Source organism: Lagenorhynchus albirostris, chromosome 6, assembly GCF_949774975.1.
Source record: "Lagenorhynchus albirostris chromosome 6, mLagAlb1.1, whole genome shotgun sequence".
Lineage (NCBI taxonomy): Eukaryota > Metazoa > Chordata > Mammalia > Artiodactyla > Delphinidae > Lagenorhynchus > Lagenorhynchus albirostris.
This window is the reverse complement of record NC_083100.1, coordinates 115,261,128-115,285,398: the sequence shown is the minus strand read 5'-3', so window position 1 is coordinate 115,285,398 and position 24,271 is coordinate 115,261,128. Positions and strand designations below refer to the sequence as shown.

The window sequence follows — 24,271 nt, the reverse complement described above, 5'->3', positions numbered from 1 at the left end:
TATACCTAACAGTGTCATCAGTTATCTGCAGCACTGTCAAGTCAGAGCCAAGCCCCTTCTTTTCATTTTTATAGTCGAGAGTCTCACTAGGGAATGTGTTGCTATGAAGAAAATCAGACCAGTAAAGAGGGGCAGCGTACCCTAGGGGGCTGTCTGGTTGTGTCTTGAACCCTCTCTGTGGAGAATTATTTAGAGATCAGTTCTTGTTAATGTCACTGTGTCTTCCTAAGAGTAAACACTGTACAAGTAAACTCACTGAAAGTAGCAGGAGACAAATAATGTTCATTCATTTGGCTAAAACTACCAACTTCTTACCTGTCCTAAGTTACTGTATTGCTGTGTTCTCTAACTCCCCAGCTCACTTATCTTTGAATTTTTACCATTTACTAAATTCTAGATCTGAAAATCATTTGACAGAAGTGTCCAAACAGATTTAAACATCTGCTACTTAGTGTGATTGCTTTTGTCGAAGTTCCGTCAGGTTTATGCTCTAGTTTTGTTTTCTTCTTGTGTAGTAACTTAGATATTTGTTACATCATAATGGGATCCCTGTACAGAAGGGCCTCAGTTGAGAAGGGAAAACTGATATTAACCCTAGAGCATTGATTTTCAAGTTGAGGGCATAAGAGCTATATTAAAATCACCTAAGTGGCTTTTTCTAAGTGTCACTTGCTTTCTCCAGGTGAGATTAGATATTGAATTCAGCCATTGTTATTAATAGGAATGTGTTGGATCAGGGGAAGAGCCTGATAACCCCAAGCATAGGGTTTTCACCTGCAGTGAATGCCCATTTCCAATAGAATGCCACCCTTATTTTCTCCACACATGACAGTGGTCTCAGAACTATAAAAAGAATCAGATGATGCCAGCCTACAGAAAACAGGGATTATCTTTGAAAATAGCCCCAACTTACCATTTCTGCATTATGTTTTTCCTGAATTTTTTTTTTCTAAATATTTGAGGATGTATGGCCCTTTTAATTAGGAAAAAGTAAAGGTATGATTCATGTGTGTGTGTGTGGTTACCATCTGATGTTAGCTACTGTGCCAAACACAGCTGCTTTTTTATTGGAAGCATAATTTTCTCCTACCTTTTATGGGCACAGTGAAAACACAGGCTTACTCACTTTTCCCTCAGCACCCTCTCGACTGACTACTGATGGAAAATACATCATGCCAGCTTCTCTCTGCGTTAGCCAGCAGAGGCCATCTCGCTGGTCAAACTGGGCATCTCACCCATCATCCTGCAGAAACTTCTCCAGCTGCCTCCCTCAGAAAATATCTGGGCCCGGGGGGGTTGCTGCTTACCTTTGGTGTTCAGCGTGCTGCACCTTGGGTAACGTGATGGCATCATCCCAGTCTCTAGTGTTTGCGTGCCTGCCGTTGGTATGACTTGGGTCTTTACAGATAGAGTTACATTTGAAAACTGTATGATCATTTTGATTTTGCCATAAAATATTATGCAAAGTCACAGGAAACTCAAAAGACTTTAGAAATCAAGTGATTTTCTAGAGAAGGCCTCCTCATAGATGAGGAACCTAAGACTTGGAAATTAAAATGACCTTCTCATTACTTATTAGCTACATTATTACTAATTAGTTACGGGCCCCTGAAAAGAATCTAAGGTGTTTGCCATTTCTGTATTCAAATTTTTGTTGATTTTTTTTTTTTTTTAAGTTTTCTCCTTTTAAAAAAAAGGTCTCCAAGAAGCCAGGTCAGGAGAAAAGGATGTAGTTGCTGAAAGTATTAATGTTGAACCCTGCTTTGACAGATAGCAGTGTAAATATATCAGTGTATTATTGGATTGAAATAATTCAGTTGCACCATAGGTACTCATCTTTTCATTTTTTGATTAAAACTAAAAATCCAGGCTTCTTATTACTGTTTGCATTCTTAAGATTGTTGCTGGCCAAGAATGTTTTGGCATGCCAGTGAAAGCATATGAGCAGTAATGTAATTGGATTATACTTTTTGTAGCTAAGGTGGTGCCTCAGCAAATCACACATACTTCTCCTCGGATCCAACCCGATTACCCTGCAGAGAGGAGTAGCCTGATTCCCATTTCAGGACATCGAGCCTCTCCAAATCCTGTGGCTATGGAAACCCGAAGTGACAATAGGTAGGAGGGAATGTGCCCCATCGTGTCACGAATTGTTTTGATTTTTCAGTGAAACCAATTGTCCCACGAATATGGCATGTATTTCTTTATTTTCAGTTTTTCCCCCTGAAAATCTAATACATTGTGTAATTTCCTTAATTTTATGAAACTGTGCTGTATTTATTCGTTCTCCTTTTGATGAATGTTCTAGTATCTTTTTTTTGACTTGTGTACTTCTCTTTTTCATTTATTTTGAGCCATTTTGAGTGTAAGGGTGGCAGCATCATGACCTCTTATCCCCTAAGTATTTCCATTTTCATCTCTAGAGAACAAAGCTGTTCTTACTTAACCACAGTATGGGGAACTGAAACGATCCTTTAGCTTTCCATTCTCTTTCATACATTGACATTTTTGAAGAGTATAGATAGGCCATTGTTTTTGCAGAATATTCTTCAATTTGGTCTTGTCGGATTGTTCCTCGGAGTTAGATTCAGGCTGTGCATTTTTGAAGTGAATACCATTAGGTGATATGTTCTTCTCACTGTTATTACATCAGAGAGCTCATGCTCACCCTTTGTCCCATTAATAGTTATCTCAATATTAATTACTTAATGAGGGTGATGCCAGATTTTTCTGCTGTAACGGTGTACTTTTCTTTTTTGTAAATAACTAATTTGTGTGGAAATACCTTGAGACTATAAGTGTCCTTATAAGCTTTCACTCAGCAGTTTTACTTCTATTGATGATTCCTGGCTGAATCAGTTGATGGTTGCAATATGATGGTTGCAAGATAGTGACTTGTTCGATCATTTCGTTGATATTTATCAGTTGACATTCTGATGTAAAGAAAGTTCATCTATCCCCATTTATTTATTTTTCTGTGTATTTTATTTTTGAACATCTGCATGGGCTCGTGGATTTGGTTTTATTTATTCATAATTATAATCCATTACTGTCATCTATTTCGAGGCTCAAATTGTCTCCAGGTTCGTCCTTGGGAGCCCCTTCAGACTAGTTCCTGGGTTTTGCTATGTCCTGGTCATTCTGGCCCTTCCTTACTTCTCACCACATTAAGATACTTGAAACTCTTCGTGAACTTGGTCCCTCTGAGCCCTGGAATCTGCCATTTCTCCAAGGAGCCCTGGTTCCTTTGCATCATTTAGAAACTAAGATCTAGCCATTAGCTCTGTTTGTTGTTACTGGATTGTCACTACTTCTAGGCCCTTTCAGCAGGCAGAGAGGTAGGACGTATATAACATTTTAAAAACTAAGTACATTCTGGTATCTCTGGTCTAGCTCCATTACCTCCCCCATTCCGTATTTGTATCTCCCTTCTCCCACCCCACAGTGAGAACCTGGTGGAGTGCACATGAAGTAATTTCAGAATTGGATCATTTTAAAATATTCTTGTTTGATTATTATGGCGTATAGAAATGCTTATTAGTTTTTTTCTTTTCTTTTTTTACCAAAGTACAGTTGATTTACAATGTTGTTGTTAGTTTCCGGTATACATCAAAGTGATTCAGTTTTTTATATATATATATGTGATACAGTAGGATCTCGTTGTTTATCTATTCTATGTGTAGTAGTTTGTGTCTGCTAATCGCAGACTCCTAATTTATCCCTTCCCGCCTCTTTCCCCTTTGGTAACCACAAGTTTGTTTTCTATGTCTGTGAGTCTGTTTCTGTTTTGTAAATAAGTTCATTTGTGTCATATTTTCAATTCCACCTGTAAGTGACATCATATGGTATTTGTCTTTCTCTCTCTGACTTACTTCACTTAGTATGATCATCTCTAGGTCCATCCGTGTTAAAATATTACTCTCTCTAGGTCTGTATCCTTTGATATAATTGTTTGGGATGCAATTTAGGAAACGTTAGTATGGCAGTTAAAAGTAAAAAGAGTTTGTAGGGGATAGGATCATTTGAAGGGAAAGAAGAAAAACCATTTTGGTTCATATTATCTGTGTTCCATCTATAGACCATCTGTTCCTGTTCAGTTCCAGTACTTTCTGCCAACGTACCCACCTTCTGCATACCCACTGGCTGCTCACACCTACACCCCGATCACCAGCTCTGTGTCCACCATTCGACAGTATCCAGGTATGAGCCCCACTGTTAAGATGACTTTTAACATTTTAATTTTTGCATGCAATGAGATAGAAATCGATGAGCGAATATTTCTAGTATGGATTTAATTACTCTAGCTTTTATTTTCAGATTCAGATAAGGCTGAAATCTGAAGCTTTAAGGTTGTAAATCACCACCCCTGAAATCTGAAAAGTTGTTACTTATTAGTGATAGTAGCATGATTTTATCCCACCCTGAGGATAATTATGTTAACAGTTTTTGTTATCCCTTAAAATGGAAGTGCAGTTAAAAATGAATAAAGCTGTACTCTTACGAGGCTTCTATTGTTTTGTGGGGTATTTGTTGTGTTTTTAATGTTCGTCCAGTTGTGCTCAAAATTCACTATCCAGTCCGGTAAATAGTGTTCTTTTTGCCAATCCAGACTAAACAATGCTACTTAAACCTCAGGGTTTGTATAGTCTTTTCCTGTGAGACCCTCAGCTCACTTCAGGCATAAGAAAGCCAGGTTGTCAGATTGTGGCCGTTGCCTGTCTGCTGTGCCGTCCAGGACTGCAGCTGCGCCCACATGTGGCCATTGAGCATTTGAAGGGGATCCGGCACAAATGAAGAACTGAATTTTTTGTTTTACTTAATTAAAATGAGAGAAACTTCAAATATGTTTGGTGCAACTTAGTGATATGCAACTACTTTTTTCAAAATTGTAGATTTTATGGAATCAAAATACAAATCGAATATTTCTGAAATTTAGTCTCTGAATTGAGATGTGTTTTAAGAGTAAAATGTACCCTGAATTTTGAAGACATAATATGGAAAAGAGAATGTAAAGTATGTTATTAATAACTTTTATAGTGATTATATTTTGAAATGATAATTTTTGGATATATTGAGTTAAACAAGATATGTCATTAAAATTAATTTGGCCTGCGTTTTTTTGTGTGTGTGTGTGTGGTACGCGGGCCTCTCACTGCTGTGGCCTCTCCCGTTGCGGAGCACAGGCTCCGGACGCGCAGGCTCAGCGGCCATGGCTCACGGGCCCAGCCGCTCTGTGGCCTGTGGGATCTTCCCCGACCAGGGCACGAACCCGCGTCCCCTGCATCGTCACTGCGCCACCAGGGAAGCCCTGGCCTGCGTTTTAGTTTATTAATGTGGCTACTGGAAAATCTAAAATTGCATGTATGACTTATATTTTCATTAGGACAGTGCTAGTCTAAAACTTTAAAACACTGAGGTGTTTTTTTTAATATATATATAAATTTATTTTATTTATTTATTTATTTTTGGCTGTGTTGGGTCTTCGTTGCTGTGTCCAGGCTTTCTCTAGTTGTGGTGAGTGGGGCTACTCTTCATTCAGCTGCGCAGGCTTTTCCTTGCAGCAGCTTCTCGTTGTGGAGCACAGGCTCTAGGTGCTCGGGCTTCAGTAGTTGTGGCTCTTGGGCTCTAGAGCGCAAGCTCAGTAGTTGTGGCGCACGGGCCTAGTTGCTCCGCAGCATGTAGGATCTTCCCGGAACAGGGCTTGAACCCATGTCCCCTGCATTGGCAGATTCTTAACCACTGCGCCACCAGGCAAGTCCCAATACTGAGGTTTAAATAGCTTTGAAAATAGGTTCCTCCATCTCTACATTGTTCTATGTGTGTGTTTTGATTTTTTTTTTTTTTGCGGGGTGGGGGGTGTTTGTTTTTCAAAACTTTCTTTTTAAAGGAACTTCGTAACAGTGTTTTTTTATTAATAACAATCTTATAAAGTAGAATAATGTTTAATTGATTGTTGCCAAAAGTAGGATGCAAAAAGTATCATAGAAGCATGTTGACAATTAGGAAGTAAATTTCACGTGTGTGTGTGTTACACTAACTGCTGAAAATTCTTAAGTCTCTTTATCAGTAACAGCAGTTGCCTTCAGGTTCTCTCATTCATCTACTACCTTGAATTCTATAACAGTGAAGTTCTATAACAGAACTCTATAACATGATTCTATAACAGAACTTCTATAACAGTGCAGTCATTTTGCTTTTATGGAGAAGGTCATTCATGACCACTGTGTATTTCTCTGAATGCTAGCCAGCTGAAAAGGGCACGCAGAGTCTCTCTTGACCTAGAATCAACTATGCAGACACTATCATTCTATATAAACCTTTATTGTAAAAATCCATCATAAGAGCACTGTCTGAAGTGTTGGGGATCCTGCCTGCCAGTCGTCTGTTTCTCTACATTATTCTTCTTTCATCACTGCTGTAGCCCTGATAGATACTAACACAGAAAAATGAATAGTACGTTCAATACTTTATTTCTTCCAGGATCAATCTGTCATTGTTGGTGCAGATGAGAGGTAATATATTATTTCTCAGACATGTGAATCTAAACATGGATGGACACAAATGAAAAAATGATTTAGTAACCAGCTTACAGTATCCTATTGAATATTTATTGAAACCCTACTTTTTTGTAAGGTCCTGGTTAAGGCTCCTATGCTAGGCTCTATTTTTAAAGTTGACTTTTAAACAGCTTTCAACAGGCTTAGAGTCTAGTAGGAAGATTAGACATAAAGAGATATTATAATATGCTAAATCTTAAAAGAGGGGCTTGAGCAAAGCCATGCTGCTTCTGAGGTAAGAGGTTATGTCTACCTGAGAAGGTAGGGTTGGAGGTCAGGAGTGATTTCCTGAAGGAAGTGACATTTGGAAAGCATCTTTCAGAAAGTATAGGGCAGAGCCGTAGTGGGTTTGGAGAAAAGCACATTTCTGTCTGTGAATAAAGTATTAGCTAGAGTATGTGGTCAGAACAGAGTGGTTTGGTTTGGGCAGGAACATAGTGTGAGTGAGAACACAAAGTGTGAAATAAGATTGGATCTTAAAAAGGCTTGGAGTGGTGACTAGACTGCAGGTTCAACAGCAGGCAAATGACCAAAAACTGTTATTTAACAGAAATAGCACAGATACACTTCTCAGGAAGAAGCTATAATGCTCTGGAAATTGTGTATGTGTATATTTTACAAAGGAAGAATTACAATATAGCCATGACTATAAATTTACATGTAGTAACTTTTCACTATACTTTTCTTATGCATAATAATAATTTAAACCTTTATCTCTATGGTTTATAAAACATTTTCAGTTAGATTACTTTTTAAAAATTGAGGTAATTGACATATATTAGTTTCACATGTACAGCCTAATGATTCAATGTTTATATATATTGCAAAATAATCACCACAAGTCTAGTTAACATCTGTCACCGTCCAGTTAAAGATTGTTTTTCTTGTGATGAGAACTTTTAAGATCTACTCTCTTAGCAACTTCCAAATATACAATACAGTATTGCTAACTATAGTCGTCATGCTGTACATTACGTCCCCATGACTTATTTATCTTATAACTGGAAGTTTGTACCTTTTGGCCACCTTTACCCATTTCGCCCACTCTTCACCCCTGCCTATGGCACCCACCAGTCAGTTCTTTGTATCCAAGAGCTTGGTTTATTTTTGTTTTCTGCATTTTAGATTCCATATATAAGTGAGATCATATGGTATTTGTCATTCTCTTTGTGACTTATTTCACTAAGCATAATACCCTTTAGGTCCATCCATGTTGTCACAAATGGCAGTATTTCGGGTTTTTCTTTTTTAATGGCTGAGTAATATTCCATTATGTGTGTATGGATATATATACCATATCTTTTTTATCCATTCATCCACTAATGGACACAGATTGTTTCCATATCTTGGCTATTCTAAATAATACTGCAGTGAACATGGGGATACGTATATCTTTTTCCAGATTGTTTTGATGACCAAGAAGAAAAGTCTTTTGTTTGTTTGTTTTCTTTCCACAAACAGTGAGAAGTCCCTTCTTTTTTTTGTCGCTTCCTGGGAATGTTTTTGTTTTCAGTTTTGTTTGTTTGTTTGTTTTTAATATACACAGATGGTATGTTTGCCTGATAGATAAAAGGACAAGTTACTTCTCTCTTCAGTGCATATTTTGGAATTTAAAATCCGCAACTACTGTATTTCAGAAGTGCCTGTGATAGTGGTTCTATCAATTAAAGCAAAGATTCTTGACCTGGAGGCATGGATGTATCTCAGAAGTTTTATATTAATTACTTACATAGTTGCCTGGCTCACATTTGGCTTTTAATAAATGATTGCTTTTTTCTCATTTTAATGCTATTTCTAGCAATCTGCAGAGATCGTATCAAATTGGTGCAAGTAGTGGGGGGGAAGCCTCAACGTATAGAGCTTACGTAGCACTTTCTTTTTTTAATTGAGAGTTTAGATCTTGAACAGTGGAAAAATTGTTTTGATTTGAGTGTTTTTCTCCTTATATGGACTGTGCCAATCAAAGCTAACATTTTTGTCACTTTTTGCATCATTTTTAGTTTCAGCTCAGGCTCCAAACTCTGCCATCACAGCTCAGACTGGAGTCGGGGTGGCGTCCACAGTCCACCTGAACCCCATGCAGTTGATGACGGTGGATGCATCCCACGCTCGACATATCCAAGGGATCCAGCCAGCCCCCATCAGTACACAGGGCATCCAGCCAGCTCCCATTGGGACCCCAGGGATCCAGCCAGCCCCCATAGGCACACAGGGCATTCACTCAGCAACCCCAATCAGCACCCAAGGACTTCAGCCTGCACCAATAGGGACCCAGCAGCCTCAGCCTGAAGGAAAGACTTCAGGTAATTTTAATTTTTTACATGGAAGTTGGTGTGGAGGGAAAAGGTACACAGGGTTTGAATCATGGTTCTGCCACTTGCTGGCTTTGTGGTCTCAGGTAAGCTCGCTAGGCCTTAATTTTCTCTTTGTAACATGAGTTGCTTAGAACTTACCTGTCAGGGTCTTTGTAAGCATTAGAAACTACGTACATAAACAGCCTAACGTGCGCTTGCACATGGGGAGAAGCGTTCTAAAAGAGCTCCTAGTTGAGGGAGTACATTCACTTATAAGACTAGTGTTCTCATTCCATTTCAAGATTTTCTTTTTCACCTTTTGGTCGTGCTGCGTGGCTTGCGGGATCTTAGTTCCCCGACCAGGGATTGAACCTGGGCCCTGGCAGTGGAAGTGCGGAGTCCTAAGCACTGGACCCCCAGGACATTCCCTAAGATTTTTTTTGGAGTTGTTTGTAAAGCTGTAAAGATAGACTGGAATGTTGGTACCATTATTAGGAATTGAGAGGTGGTGGTATTTCACCGAAAAACTGTAGCAGAACATTTCTTGCAGTATACTATATACTTTATGTATCTTATCTCACTTATTAGTAATTATGATTGTAGAGCAAAGAAAAGACGTTCTTAATCGTGCATCAGTAGACTTTGTAACCTCCCCAATTTGCCATCTGCTTTTGTCCTTATCCCTCATCTTCTTGAAATTGGACAGTCCTGACATGGATACTCTTGATTGGGGTGGTCTGATCGTTGTTTTTTGTCTTACGTGACATTTTAGTGATGTTACTTCCGTTTCCTTCTCTTCATTGCTCTTTCCTGTCCTCCAGCAGTGGTGTTGGCAGATGGAGCCACAATTGTAGCCAACCCTCTTAGCAACCCATTCAGTGCTGCTCCAGCAGCAACAACTGTGGTGCAGACTCACAGCCAGAGTGCGAGCACCAACGCTCCAGCCCAGGGCTCGTCCCCACGGCCAAGTATACTCCGGAAGAAACCTGCCACAGATGGGTGAGTAGATCCAGAAGTGCCAAAGGACACCGCTAATTCTGGAAGTAATTGGTGTAAACAGTAGGCAGTAATCCAGTGCTGATAGCAAACTCAATTTCCTCCAAAATAACTTGACCGCCGGGTTATTCAGTAGAGCCTGGCCAAGCTCAGACTGCAGGATGGTAAGAATCCAGGAGTCAGTTGGGTGTCAGTTTGTAAGCATATGTTGCATATTACGTACTTTTAGGAGTTCTCTCTGGTTCTGAGAGTTTAACCCTAGAACCCCTAAAGTAGCTTGAAGTGAACTCTTCAGGCTTGTCTAGCTAGGCACAGTAATGTGTGCTGTGTATTTTTTCCTCATCGTCCTAAATGAATTGTTGCTCGGGGCAAGCAGTCTCCCAAGTGTATTAAGGGTCATATTTAGTAGCAAATAGTGTTCTGTGTTGTCATATAAGCTTCTGAGTTGGTGGGTCATAGGTGGGAAGGTATGTGCTCTGCCATAACAGAGACCAGAGTCTCTGTCTTAATACTAAGTCAGTCCATGACACAGTAACCATATTAATGAAAACACAAGGCAGAGCTTGTAGTTAAGATGGCAGATTGAATATGCACTTCTAAATTTCTCTTCCTCTCAAAACCCTACAGAACTTATAGTAAGAGGCTTTTTAAAAAGACTGTAGGGGGGCTTCCCTGGTGGCGCAGTGGTTGAGAGTCCGCCTGCCAATGCAGGGGACACGGGTTCGTGCCCCGGTCCGGGAAGATCCCACATGCCTTGGAGTGGCTGGGCCCGTGAGCCTGTGCGTCCAGAGCCTGTGCTCCGTGACGGGAGAGGCCACAACAGTAAGAGGCCTGCGTACCACAAAAAAAAAAAAAAAAAAAAAAAACTGTAGGGAATTTCCTAGTGGTCCAGTGGTTAGGACGCCACGCTTTCACTGCCAAGGGTGCACGTTCCATCTCTGGTTGGGGAACTAAGATCCCACAAGCCACATAGTATGGCCAAAAATAAGTAAGTGGGTAAGTAAATAAATAAATATTTTTTTAAAAAAAGATTATAAACACACAGAGGTGGGGAGAATAGGAGAAGACACAACAGCAACAAGTCTTTGAAGCTGGAAAGCAAATAGGCAAGTGCTCACTCGCTCCCTTAGCCGTGAAAAAGGTGAACGGTAAGTCTGCAGAGAAGAGCGCTGAGAACCATCCTTGTTTAAATTGTGACTCTTCAAAAGGACCAGGAGCGGGAAGAACTGGGGGTATCCACCTGGATTAGCCAGCACAGTGAAGGGCATGGTGCTGTACCAAAAACGGATTAGGGGACCAAGCCTGTGTGGAGTGCTGAGACTTCTCCCTCGTGGCTGACACGACCCTGGCAGCTGAATTTAACTCTGTTGACAGAAAGTGAGAAGACGACTGTACTCTGCTTCTAGGGTCCGTTCCAGCCCGAGGGGAAAGAGCTAAGGATACCAACAGTAGGGGTTTAAGGACACTAAGGACAGGGCTCCGATTGCCCTTAAAGTAAACAAGCCCCGCCACAAGCTCAGAGCTTCCAACCAGCTTTTTAGTCCCCCCACTCCTCCCCATGAGCGTGCAGCCAAGCATATCAGGCATCTGAGGGTTCTTCTAACAATGCAAGATAGAAGTCCCAGCGAACACACTGAAGAAAGCAGCTCGGAAGATGCAGAGGCTAGGCAAGGAGAGTAAAACTAAAAACAAAACATAAGAACACATGAACAGAGACAGACACTGTCAGTACCATCTTCAAAGGACAAGTGAAAACTGCATCCATGAAACAGGAAGGCCGTGTTCCACAAAAGGAGCATTCAGAGAACAAGAATGTGTCCAGAAATCAAAAACTCAGTGGAAAACTTGAAAAGTAAAATTGAGGAAATCTCTCAAAAGTAGAGCAAAAAGACAAAGAGATAGAGAATAGGAGAGAAAAGACCCAAAATTTAAAGAACCAGTTCAGGAGATCCTGCCTCCAAGTGATGGGGTTTCAGCAAGACAGATCAGAGAAGAGAAGAGGACGACTTAAAAATAATTCATAGAAAATCACCAAAACCGAAGGGTAGGAGTTTCCTATTTTAACGAACCATGAAATGCGTGGTACAGTAGATGGCAATGGATACAAACTGGCGCCAAGGTAAAATATTTTGAAATTTCACAGCACTGGACAAAATGAGATCTGGCCCTTCTCCCATGCTTCGTCACCTCCAAAGTCCCTTCTGCTGTGCCCTCTGAGATCGTCCGTCATCATCTCAGTCCCCTGTGGCCTGACCTCTTCTCTGAGCATGGCTTCTTGCTTTAATTGGAACCTGGCTCTTCTTCGGGGTCTCGACTTCCTCGACTCTCCCCAGGGTGGTGGCTGTCTCTCCCTCCCCATTCCATCCTGTCACTGGGCCTGGAGGTGGGGTGGCTGTCCTCTTTGGGCCTCACTGCCACTTTCAGGCCCATCCTTCTCAACAGTGGACATGCTTCCTGGCCTGTATTTAGATTTCATAAAATTTGCAATTGAAAAAGTAGTTTCACATAGCCAGCTTAATCCAGACACACTGAAAAGTTTTCCAGTAACTGAATCAAGTACCAGTTTTTAAATTCAAATTAGTTTAAATGAAATATTGTTAAAAATCATGCTCGTCAGTTGCACTTGTCACCTTTCAAGTGCTTAGTAGCCCCATGTGGCTGGTGGCTACCTTGTGGGACAGATTCAGGTTTGATTTGGGGTCTGTGTTTGTCCTTCAGAAGGTACATAGTGTCTGGCTGTGTCATACCATCTTCAACTTTAATGTAAACAGAAATGATTTCCCAGCTCTCTGGCCTCTCAGTTGCTTGAATGCATCCTCTGCATCCGCCCTCCCTCAGCAGGGCACACCCATGAGCGCTAGCACTCCACGGCACAAAAGTTCAGCAGCTTTTTCTGTACCCTAGGGTCCCACAGCCCGCCTCTCTTTCCACGTCCCTGGCAGCGACTCCCAGCAACACCCAGTTGGGAGCCTTCAGTCTATTGGTCCTTACCACCCTTTCACTTTTCCTCACTGCCTTTCCTGGCCTCTTTGTCTGCCCTCCCTGGTTCAGAGTCTGTGGTGCGTTGCAGTCATTTCCTTGCGTGCAGCCTCAGCTTCCCTGTCGTCCTCTTCACTTTGTCAAAGTCAGAGTTAAAATCCAGCGTTCTGCCTAATTTGTGTTGTGCCGCTTGCCTGTGTGCAGCAGAGTGTTGCCTCGTCCGCCTTAACCTCACACACCTCCCCTGGGATCTCCCAGCGGACCAGCACAGTCTGCTTTCCTTGGCCATTCCTCCAGACACCCGTGTACCTCTGCTCCTTTCCAGACTTCCACGCCTCCTCTCCTACGTTCACTTGTAGCTAATGAATGTGCCCACCTACTTTTTTCTTTCTGCTACGTTCTTGAGAAAATGGAAACACACAGAAGAGAAGTTCACAAGCTAGCTGTCACATGCTTGCCTGCCTGCCTCTGTCTCCAGCTCCGCCTCCATCTCTCAGTGGTGGGCTCATCACTCAGAGCTGAGCTCTCAGGGCGTCTCTCCAGAGCGCCTGACTGCCGCCCGTCTCACCTCCGTGAGAACTGCTCCAGCTCTTGTGCCTCTCTCCTCCGTCAGTTTTTTCTTGTTAGTGGATCCTTCACATAAACAAGTATAAACTTGTTATCATTTCTTCCACTTTGCTCCACTCTCTGCCCCATTTTTTTGCTCCTGTTTGCAATGAAAATGAAGGCGTTGTCTCTGTTTGCTAGCCCCACTTCTTCCAGTCTCTCTTTCTTTCAGCACTTTCACTGAAGTATAGAAAACTGCACAGATAATGTATGTTCAGTGTAATGAGTCAGCACAAACGTATAACTGCTGTATCGGTTAAGAAACAGGACATTACCAGCACTTTCTCCCAAAGATTACTAACCAGTTTTTCTTTTTTTTTTTTTTTTCAGTTTTTCTTTTTACCCTATGGATTTGTTTTGCCTCTTTTTGAGCTCCCATAGAATCATATACATTTTTTGTGTGAGTCCATCTTCTTTCACTTGATTTTGGGAGATTGATCCATGTTACTGCATATAATTGTAACTTTTTTTATGGTTATATAAAATGCCCTTGTCAGAGAATACCATAGTTTAACCATGGATATTTGGGTTATTTCCAGTTTAGGGCCATAATGTTACCCCGAACATCTTTGTGCATCACCTTTGATGCATCCATAAATGCAGTGCTGTTATGTACCTCGGAGGGGATTTGCTGGGCTGTGGGCTGTGCTCATTTTCAGCTCCAGCAGGTAACGCCAGCAGTTTGTCCAGGTGTTTGTACCCATTTACACTCTCACCAGCAGTGGGGTCCTTGCCTTCATCATCATCGACGCTTGTTATTTGGCACTCTTTTTTAAGTTTGGTCATTCTGTGGGTTTATAGTAGTGTATCTCTTTAGGGGTTTGGAGGGCTTGTTTGTACTGAGGAATGGGGGATTGAGTGGTCTTGCTTTTTTGTTCATTTCTTTTTATTGTGGAAGGTTTAAACATAGTACAGATTTGAACATCTGAATTTATACCCATCATTCAACTTCAGTTATTAACTTATCAGTTCATGTTTTATCTGTATGCCTTTCCACCACTTTCCACCATATTATTTTGAAGCAAATCATAGGGAACACATCATTTTGTTTGTATATATTTGTATATATTTCAGCATGTGTTTATTGAAATACATACTTTAAAAAAATGTTATAACCCCATAATGTTATCAAATATTTCGTCATTGTTCAAACTTCCAGTGATCTCAAATGTCACAAATTTTGTTTCGTTATATTATTTATTTGAGTCTGTATTCTGATAAGGTACACACATTACGATTGGTCGATATGTCTATTAAGACTCTTCTAATATATGTTACCTCCATTTCTTTTTTCCTTGCAGTTTGTCTGTTGAAGAAACTTGGTCTTTTGTCCTGTAGAGTTTTACTCTCCCCTCCCAACTCTCCCTGAATTTGTCGATTGCATCCCCATTCTGTTAGTTCCCTAGGGCCGCTATAACAAATTACCACAAGTTTGGTGGCTTAAAACAACAAAAGTTTATTCTCACAGTTCTGATGACTAGAAGTCTGAAATCAACACGTCGGCAGGGTTGGTTCCTTCTGAACACTCTCAGGGAGGATCCACGCCGTGCCCTTCTTCCAGCTTCTGGTGGCTCTTGGCGGTCCTTTGTGTTGCTTGGCCTGTGGATGCACCACTCCAACCTCTGCTTCCATATCCACATGGCCTTCCCTCTGTGTCTGTGTGTCTCAAATCTCCCTCTCCTTTCTGTTGAAAGGATACCGATCATTGGATTTAGGACCTGCCCTGAGTCTAGAATGATCTTATCCACTTAATTACGTTGGCAAAGACCCTATTTTTTTTACATTCGCGAGTAGCAGGGGTTAGGACTCGGATGGGTCATATTAGGGAACACAATCCAACCCCCTGCCCCCATTGTCTGGTTTCACTTGTTATTCTCTCCTCCACATTTTCTCTAAGTTGTTACTTGAATCTAAAGGCTTGGTGAACTTCACTTCTTCTCCCCTTTTGGCAAGACTCCTTCCTAAGTTGGTGGTTTAGTCTTTTTATCAGGAGAAGTGTGCTCTGTGGAAGTCAACCTTTTTGAGATGTTAGCAGTCTTACGATCAGTGTCTGGATCCATTCACAGTTAGGCATTGCAAAGTGGTATGTTCTAGCCGTTTCGTCTCAGACGACTCTTCTAGCATTTGCTTGCACCACTCCGCCAAAACTAAATGTGTCAAGATCACTTATGACTTCCACATTGCTAAGCTCCAGTAGTTAGTGGTCAGTCGGAGCCACGTGTGGCCTCTCTACTGCGTGACACAGTTGATCACTAGCTACCTTGATCAACTGTTTTCACTCAGTTCCTCAGGTCAATATAAATACATAGGTACAATAATGATTGTAACTGCTAAACAGATTTAAATGTTATTTTATTTTTAAATGTTTTTATTGTTTATTTATGTTTTATATATTTATTTTTTTTGGCTGCATTGAGTCTTCATTGCTGCGTGTGGACTTTCTCTAGTGGTGAGGGTGGGCTACTCTTCATTGCGGTGTGCGGCCCTCTCATCGCGGTGACTTCTCGTTGCGGAGCACAGGCTCTAGGTGCGAAGGCGTCAGTAGTTGTGGCGTGTGGGCTCAGTAGTTGTGGCTCGTGGGCTCTAGAGCAGACTCAGTACTTGTGGCACATGGGCTTAGTTGCTCTGCGGCATCGGGGATTGAACCCGTGTCCCCTGCATTGGCAGGTGGATTCTTAACCACTGCACCACCAGGGAAGTCCCTAAATTTTAATATTAAATACAAAGGAGATATGTAGGTAGAAGGTAGAAGAAGCAGGTAAAAGAGTCGCAATGGTTGCTTCCTGAAGAGAGACAGGAAGTGGGGAGGCAGGGGGAAGGGATCTGCTGTATGTTATTAAAAGCGTTTTAGTACTATTTGGTTTTTTAAATAATCTGCCTTCATTACTTTGGTAAAATTTGAAAATCCATTAAAAAATACCTAGCCATAGGTACACTTAGCAAATGTGTAGTTCTTATCCTTTAATGCCGTCTGGGTTTGTCTCTTTACTCTTTCAGAATGGCAGTTCGGAAAACCCTCATTCCTCCTCAGCCTCCTGAAGTGGCTAGCCCTCGAGTGGAGAGCTCTATGCGGAGTACGTCTGGGTCGCCTAGGCCTGCAGGGTGAGCACATCATTGAGGACAGAAAAGTCTAATACATGTCGCAGACTTCACATCATTTGCCTCTAAAAAGAACCACTAGTGTGTGCATCTGAAAGAACCGTTTTCTAGCTATGAGATCTGGACACGTTTCTCAGCCTCTCTGACCGTTATTTACCTCATTTATGAAGTGGGCATACTTACAGCACCTGCCTCATAGGCTCCTTGTGTATTGAAACCACTTAGAACAGAGCCTGCCTGTAAACACCCAGTTATTGTCGCTATCGAAAATGGCATCGTGACAATAGTTAATGCATTCTGTTTTCTTTACTCTTTATCTCCTTGATTCTAAAAGTAGTATTTTGGAAAAGAAAATGAGACAATATAAAAATATTTAAGGTATAAAGAGAAAATCGTCCTATTCTCCACCCCCCCTCCAGTCGCACTCCCCCAGAGTAATATTGATTGGTTAAAGTTTTGTTAAACATCTTTCCACATCTTTTTCTACATGCACATGTAGATAGATTGATAGATTCTTAAAAACAGGATTTTGTTGATTGTTTTATATACTGCATTTTATACTTATATCTGTAATAGCTTACCATGTTAATATATTTATATCTACTTCTTCATAAAACTTCCAAAAAAATTTATGAATGCCATGTGTGTGCCAAGTATCATTTTAGAATCTGGGGATATAAGAGTGACTGAAAGTGTCCATTCAGCTTAAGCTTACTATCTAGTGAGTGTAGAGAAATAATAAATATGTGAAGAAAAAGAAAACAGTGTAAATGGAATATAAGTGATGGGAGGAAGGGGTGATGACTTTTAGAAAGGCCTCTCTGAGCAGAGGCTTTAAGAGCATGGAGGAATAAGCCACATGCTCCCTGATGTCAGACTGTGTCAGGCAGAGGAAAGAGCAGGGACTAAGACTTTGAGGTAGGAGTATTTGCAGTCACCACTTTGTACATTAGTGCAGGAATGTGCAAATAACCACATAAACGGAAACTGTGCATGGTTATTTATAATTGTTCTGTGACCTTAAAAACATTTGTGAACATATCAAAAACTCTCTTAACTGTCAGTTAAAATATATAGGGAAATGAAAAACATAGTAAAACTAAAATTTATTTAGTACACTGTAATTTGAACATCAGAAACGCTGAGAATTAAAGTGTTTTATTTCTTTCTAAAAGCTAATCAAGTGGGAATTCCCTAGCAGTCCAGGGGTTAGGGCTCCACGCTTTCACTGCTGAGGGCCCAGGTTCAAACCCTGGTCGGGAACAAAGATCCCACAAGCTGTGCAGCATAGCCAAAAAAGAATAAATAAATAAAAGCTAATCAAGAGTACAGTTGGCCCTCTGTATCTAAGGGTTCCACATCTCGAGCATCCACAGGTATCCATGGATTTTGGTATCTGCGGGGGTGGGTATTGAGGGACGACTGTAGTTGGAACAATGTTTCCCTTATTCACATTGAATAACTTATGATACAGTGCGAGAGTCCTTCTATGCTTCGGTGAATTGTCATACTCCTTTCTAAGTTTGGGTCTGCCCTGACATTTTATCCTGTCTTTTTTTTCTTTTGGCTGCATTGGGTCTTCATTACTGTGAGTGTGGGCTTCAATAGTTGTGGCACGTGGGCTCAGTAGTTGTGGCACGTGGGCTCAGTAGTTGTGGCACATGGGCTTAGTTGCTTCACGACGTGTGGGGTCTTCCCAGACCAGGGATCAAACCCGTGTCCCCTGCATTGGCAGGCGGATTTTTTTTTTAAGAATTTATTTATTTATTTATTATTTTTTGGCTGTGTTGGGTCTTCGTTGCTGTGCGCAGGCTTTCTCTAGTTGCGGCGAGTGGGGGCTACTCTTCGTTGTGGTGCGCGGGTTTCTCATTGCGGTGGCTTCTCTCGTTGCGGAGCACGGGCTCTAGGTGCATGGGCTTCAGTAGCTGTGACGCACGGGACTCAGTAGTTGTGGCGCATGGGCTTAGTTGCTCCACGGCCTGTGAGGTCTTGCCGGACCAGGGCTCAAACCCTTGTCCCCTGCATTGGCAGGTGGATTCTTAACCACTACTCCATCAGGGAAGTCCGGCAGGCGGATTCTTAACCACTGTGCCACCAGTGAAGTCCCTATCCTTTGTCTTTTCAGTGTGGTAAATTATTTCCAGAAGTTCCTTTAATGTGAGGTTGTTGCCAGCATCACTTCCAGGGACATCCTTATCCTTTTATCAAACCATCTTCCTTAACTAATCCTTGGAATCTGGGTGCACATTCCACAGCAGCATCTTTATCTGTGCTAGCAGTTTCACCAGATAGCTTACATTAATCAAATTAATGCTGACTATTGAAAAAATGAATCCAGCCTTTATTGGCTGTAAAAGGCTTTTTTGGTTTTTTTAATCCTCCCTGTAATTTCCATCTTCTTTCAATGTGGCAGTTAATTCAGCACTTTGGTCTGAGTGATTGGGTTGTTGTGGGGTTTTTTTACAGTCTTTAATCCAGAATGGAAGTAAATACTCCGTTTCACTATAGTGGCTTACAGTAAAATGACTTTACCACCTTTTTTATATTCATTGGACTTTCTCAGTGTGGTCCAAGCCATAGCTTCATACAAGCCTAGGTCTCATCCTAAATTATCTTTGCTGTTGCCATTTTCAGATCTTCTAATCACATCCCATTTTACTTCTAGATTTATCACATTTTTTTCTGCATTTTCATCACTGTTGGCCAGTTCTCTTTCAGTCGTTCATTTTTGTAAAATTTCACCTGGGTTTATCACTAGGAAACTAGACAGCACAACTACACACTTCGCTGTCTGCATGAACTGAGAAGTAGATGTGCAGTAATCAACCAGTCAACGACATACTTCGAAAGAAGTGATGTGCGATGTGCATGTCTGTAAGTTACAGAGTGATTTGTGGACCGAAGAGCTAGTAGCAAAGTTTGCACTTTATGAAGTTACTCACAGTTAATAATTATACTGTAGTAACTGAAATTCGAACAGTGTTGGTGGGGGACTGGGGGAATACAGTTACATGTATGTATGTGAAAGTCACACATATCAGTGTTGTGCGAAGTAAGCACTGTCTGTATATTAGGAATAAACAAGGAGCAGCAAGGGAGAGCAGCCTAGAATGAGGGGCAGGGTTGTACAAAATGGTTCAGAGATAACAATGAGAGCCAGATTACGTATACAGGGCTTTGTGGGCCATTCAAAATCCTTTGGATTTTATTTTGAGTGAGACAGGAGTGCCATCCGAGGGCTAAGGCATAGGAGTGACATGATTTGACTTATTTCTAAAAGGATTGCTCTGGCTGCTGTGCTGAGAATCAACTGAAAGAAGACAAGAGTGGAAGCAGTGAGACCAAGTAGGAGATGATAAAACCTTAGACTCTCCTAATGGCTTGGACCAGCATGGAGGTAGTAAAAGTCTTCAGAAGAGTTCAGATTCTCAGTATGTATTGAAGGCACAGCTGTCAGAATTTTCTGAGTGGAGAGAAAGGGAAGGAGGCAATGATAGCTACCAATTTTTGCCTGAGCAACTACAGATAAGGAATTACCCTTTCTGAAGTGAGAAATAGTAAGGGGGATATCAGGAGTTTACTTTTAGATATTTTATTTTGAGATATCCAAGTGGTTAAACACACCCAAGTGGAGATGTCACGTGCATAGCTGGGTATATATTTCTGAAGTATATACAATTCTGGAATTGAAGATGGAGGTCCATGCTGCTGATTAAGATTTGGGAATTAAAGCAGGTACTGGCATACCTTGTTTTATGGTGCTTCACAGATACTGCATTTTTTACAAATTGCAGGTTTATGGCAGCCCTACATCAAGCAACTCTATCAGTGCCTTTTTTTTTTTCCCAGCATTTGCCCACTTTGTGTCTCTATGTCACATTTTGGTAATTTTCACCGTATTTCAAACTTTTTCATTATTGTTATATCTGCTATAGTGATCTGTAATCAGTGATTTCTGATGTCACTGCTGTGATTCCCTGAAGGCTCAGATGATGGTTAGCTTTTTATAGCAAAAAAGTATTTTTTACAATTAAGGCATGTATATTGTGTTTTTTCAGGCATAATGCTGTTACACACTTAATAGACTACAGTGTAGTGTAAACATAACTTTTACATGCACTGAGCAACCAAAAAATTTGTGTGACTCGCTTTATTGCGATATTCATTTTATTGCAGTGGTCTGGAGCCAAGCCTGCATTATCTCTAAGGTATGTTGTATGTATGCTTTAACACCTTGAGAGTGGAAAAGCTCCCATTGACAGTGAGTATAAATAGAGAAGTGGTACAAGGACCACACCTTAGGACATAACCATCTTTAGAGGTCAGGAAAGTACAAAACCAGAAAAGGAGACTGTATTCCTGTACTGTGTGCTGTTCCCAGATAGGCTGGTGCCATAATTAAGTCCTCAATTAATGAACATTTAAGTTATTTCCATTTATCACTGTAATAAACATTACTACAGTGAATCTCATTATCTATCATTGAGCCTCGTTGCAGACATTTCTCAGGGATAGATTTCTGGAAGTAGCATTGATGGGTCAAAGTAAACGTGCAGTTTAAATTCTGATTTCCAATCACTCTGCCTTTTTACATGCTTACAAGCTATGTGTTCCCATTTCCTGCACATTCTTGCCAACACCAGATATTAAATTTGCAAACGTAATACACTTATTTTCAGTTGTTTAAGACTTTTTTTTTAAACAAAGTAGCATATGGAGTTATTTTTAAAGTGGTAGAAAAAAAGTAGTTCATGAAGGTGAAGAGCACACTGTGATGTATCAATACAAAAGTTTATCCCTTGTGAGAAAAACGTGCAGAAACTTGGGTGAGGAGGGGCTGTTGTAGACTCTTTCCTGGGCTTAGTATGGTTCAGAGAAGCTGTGGGGTGGGCCCCATACGGGCACCCAGGCTGGCCTTTTTTTGCAGTTGGCAGTCTGTTTCTGTGGCACCTGAAAGAAGAGAGTATTTGGATTGTGAAAAGCAACCAGCTGAAAGAGCAGTTTTCCTACCCTCCCACGCCCAAGGAGTCTCACGTAAATGGCTGTTTCTTGGAATAGCCCAACTCATTTACCGACGAGTAATAACAGAAGGATTGATGGGAAAATAAGTTTAAAAAGTAGGAAAAAAGCAACAAAATATACTAGTTTGTTCACTGAGAACACTCACCAGAAAAACATTTACAGGAACAGATGAAATTTATAACAGAATATTTGACTGTGAATAGAAATTACTTAACAAAATAGCCACCACTTTTATGAAACAGAACACAAGGATGAAATACAAAGACTCCCAAGAATAAATGAGAAAACATAAAGAGATGATATGTGAGTGGACAGGATTCAGTAAAGATCTAGAAGAAACCATCACAGAATGAAGTACAGTTAAAACAAAAAACAGTGTAGGCATAGAGGGTGGAAATGAAAAAAGTGAACAAAAATTTTAAAAGAAACAAAAACCATACAGAACATGCTGTGATACAAGTAAGATCAAACATATACATGTCAACATCTCTGAAATCAATATATAACTTTAAATTGACTGCATGTTAATATCCTATCATTAAATAATGTATTTTTAAGTTGTTCACAAAATATTGGTGTATTGTATAGTGTTGGCAACTTAGATTCACTGAAATACTGAAATAGACTGGTGTTATGTAGAGATGGTAGTGGGTAGGTTAGAGGAAGGAGACTTCTCAATACATCTTTCGAAACGTGAATACTAATTCAAAACAAAACATTAAGAAAAGTTGAAATCTTAGAAAACAGTAGATTTAGAAAGTAAATCCAGACGCTAAAAAATAGATATAAAAATTGAATTTTAAAAGAAGTCACATAATACAATACTACAAGGCTACTATTCATGTTTGCTTAGGTTTTCCCTGCCAGCCACTAGTTCATCTTCAAACTCTCCACCAAACCTATAGAAAAGCTCTGAATGACCTATAGATCTCTGTGTCATTTGTTCTTGGTAACATCCCTCCAGTCCGCATTGGTTGCTCTCTAGGCAACCAATATAATGTGGCAACTCTGAACATCAGACTCCCACCCCTCCCCAGGTTTGTTGCTGTTCCTTGTAGTTGTAGTTGTTTAGTGACTTTTCTGAACTAATTCTTTAAAATCTATATCTTTGTCTAATGCAGCCACTGAAATCTACTTGGTTAACTTTGTAGTCAGCTAATGAAAGAACAAATTTTCTTCAATGCCTGGAACCAATAAGTCTCCATGTGTTTGCCAGAGAGCTCTGTGTGTGTCTTGGGTACCCTGTCAACACTTAGGCAGGCAGTTGACAGCTCTGCCTAAGCCCTCTCTTCCTGCTTGCACAGAGCCTCACAGTCAGCCAGAGGGGAGACTTAGGGCCTTCTCAGTTCTTCCCTGGGCGTGTGCTTAGCCCTGGGTATGCACACAGCCCTACATGTGCGTGTTGCTTCCTAGACTGCCAGAAATATGTCAGAGCCGTTCAAATCGCCTATGGATATTTCATTCTCCAGTTTTTCCTTTCACGTTTTTTGGGTAGCTTATTGTTTGCTTCAACTGTTATCATCCTCTCAGTCAGCTGGGAAACTGATCGATTGCCTCTAATATTTTCCAAAAACACACCTTGGGAAAAGGTCGTTTGCACTGACAAGCTCCAAGTCAAGTCAAATAAGACAGCCTTGCAAATGGGAACAAGCAGACAGGTCATATAATGGTAATTCTTTGGTAAAGAGGGTTTGTAGTGGCTCTGACCCCTCTGGTAGCTGCAAGGCTGCTGGTTTTCACTGTCAGTGTGGGCTGTTGGCTGATAAGTCTACTGTGGAGCTGGAAATGGAAGAATGGAAACAGTGCAAGTTAAAACGCCACAAAGTTTACTGTTCTTACCAAGATTCAGCCTATTTTCTTGAATAGTTTTGCCAGATTGTTGAAAGCCTTTGGTTAATTTCTAGGAGTTCTGAAAAAGTTGTTTCTGACTTTCTTTTTTTTTTTTTTTTGCCAGTTTTTTGTTGCTTTTATGAAAGGGAATTTTCAGAGATCCTAAGTCTCATATATTTTTGCTGATGTCTCTGGTTATTTTATCTCTTTTTTTTTGGTCGTGTTGGGTCTTCGTTGCTGTGCATGGGCTTTCCCTAGTTGCAGCGAGTGAGGGCTACTCTTTGTTGCAGTGTACAGGCTTCTCATTGTGGTGGCTTCTCTTGTTGTGGATCACGGGCTCTAGGCACGTGGGCTTCAGTAGTTGGGGCTCACGGGCTATAGAGCGCAGGCTCAATAGTTGTGGTGCACAGGCTTAGTTGCTCTGCAACATGTGGGATCTTCCAGACCAGGGCTCGAACCCGTGTCCCCTGCATTGGCAGGTGGATTCTTACTGTGCCACCAGGGAAGCCCTATTTTATCTTTTAATTGTCTTTAATTCCAGAATAATCCTTACCTCTACACCACCCTTATTTTTTAAAATGCTTATCTTGAAATAATTTAAGACTCACAAGAAGTTGGAAAAGTAGTACAGAAATTTCCCATGTACCCTTTTTCCAGCTTCCCCAAATCATTACATCTTACATGACTCTAGTACATTTTTGAAATGAAAAGACTGGCATTGGTACAATACTGTTGACTTAACTACAGACCTCATTAGAATATCACCAATTTTTATAATGTCCTTTTTTTTTCCTTTGGTATATACTACTTTGAAATTTTATCACATGAATAGATTTGTATAACCACTGTTATAATCAGAATATGGAATTGTTTCATTACAACAGAGAC

The 24,271-nt window shown here is 40.8% G+C and overlaps 1 protein-coding gene across 7 annotated transcripts in view; it reads left to right on the top strand.

Annotated features, from left to right (window-relative positions):
- The window catches only part of SAP130 (Sin3A associated protein 130), a 75,595-nt gene that overhangs the window by 22,504 nt on the left and 28,820 nt on the right, over positions 1-24,271 (top strand). For 5 of the 7 annotated variants that reach the window (XM_060153112.1, XM_060153111.1, XM_060153110.1 and 2 more), the window contains 5 exons: positions 1,977-2,118; positions 4,079-4,200; positions 8,558-8,860; positions 9,673-9,850; positions 16,430-16,534. In XM_060153112.1, the coding sequence (XP_060009095.1) occupies positions 1,977-2,118; positions 4,079-4,200; positions 8,558-8,860; positions 9,673-9,850; positions 16,430-16,534 (850 nt within the window). The remainder of the gene's footprint in view (positions 1-1,976; positions 2,119-4,078; positions 4,201-8,557; positions 8,861-9,672; positions 9,851-16,429; positions 16,535-24,271) is intronic. The other 2 variants (XM_060153109.1, XM_060153113.1) reach the window with 1 other exon arrangement.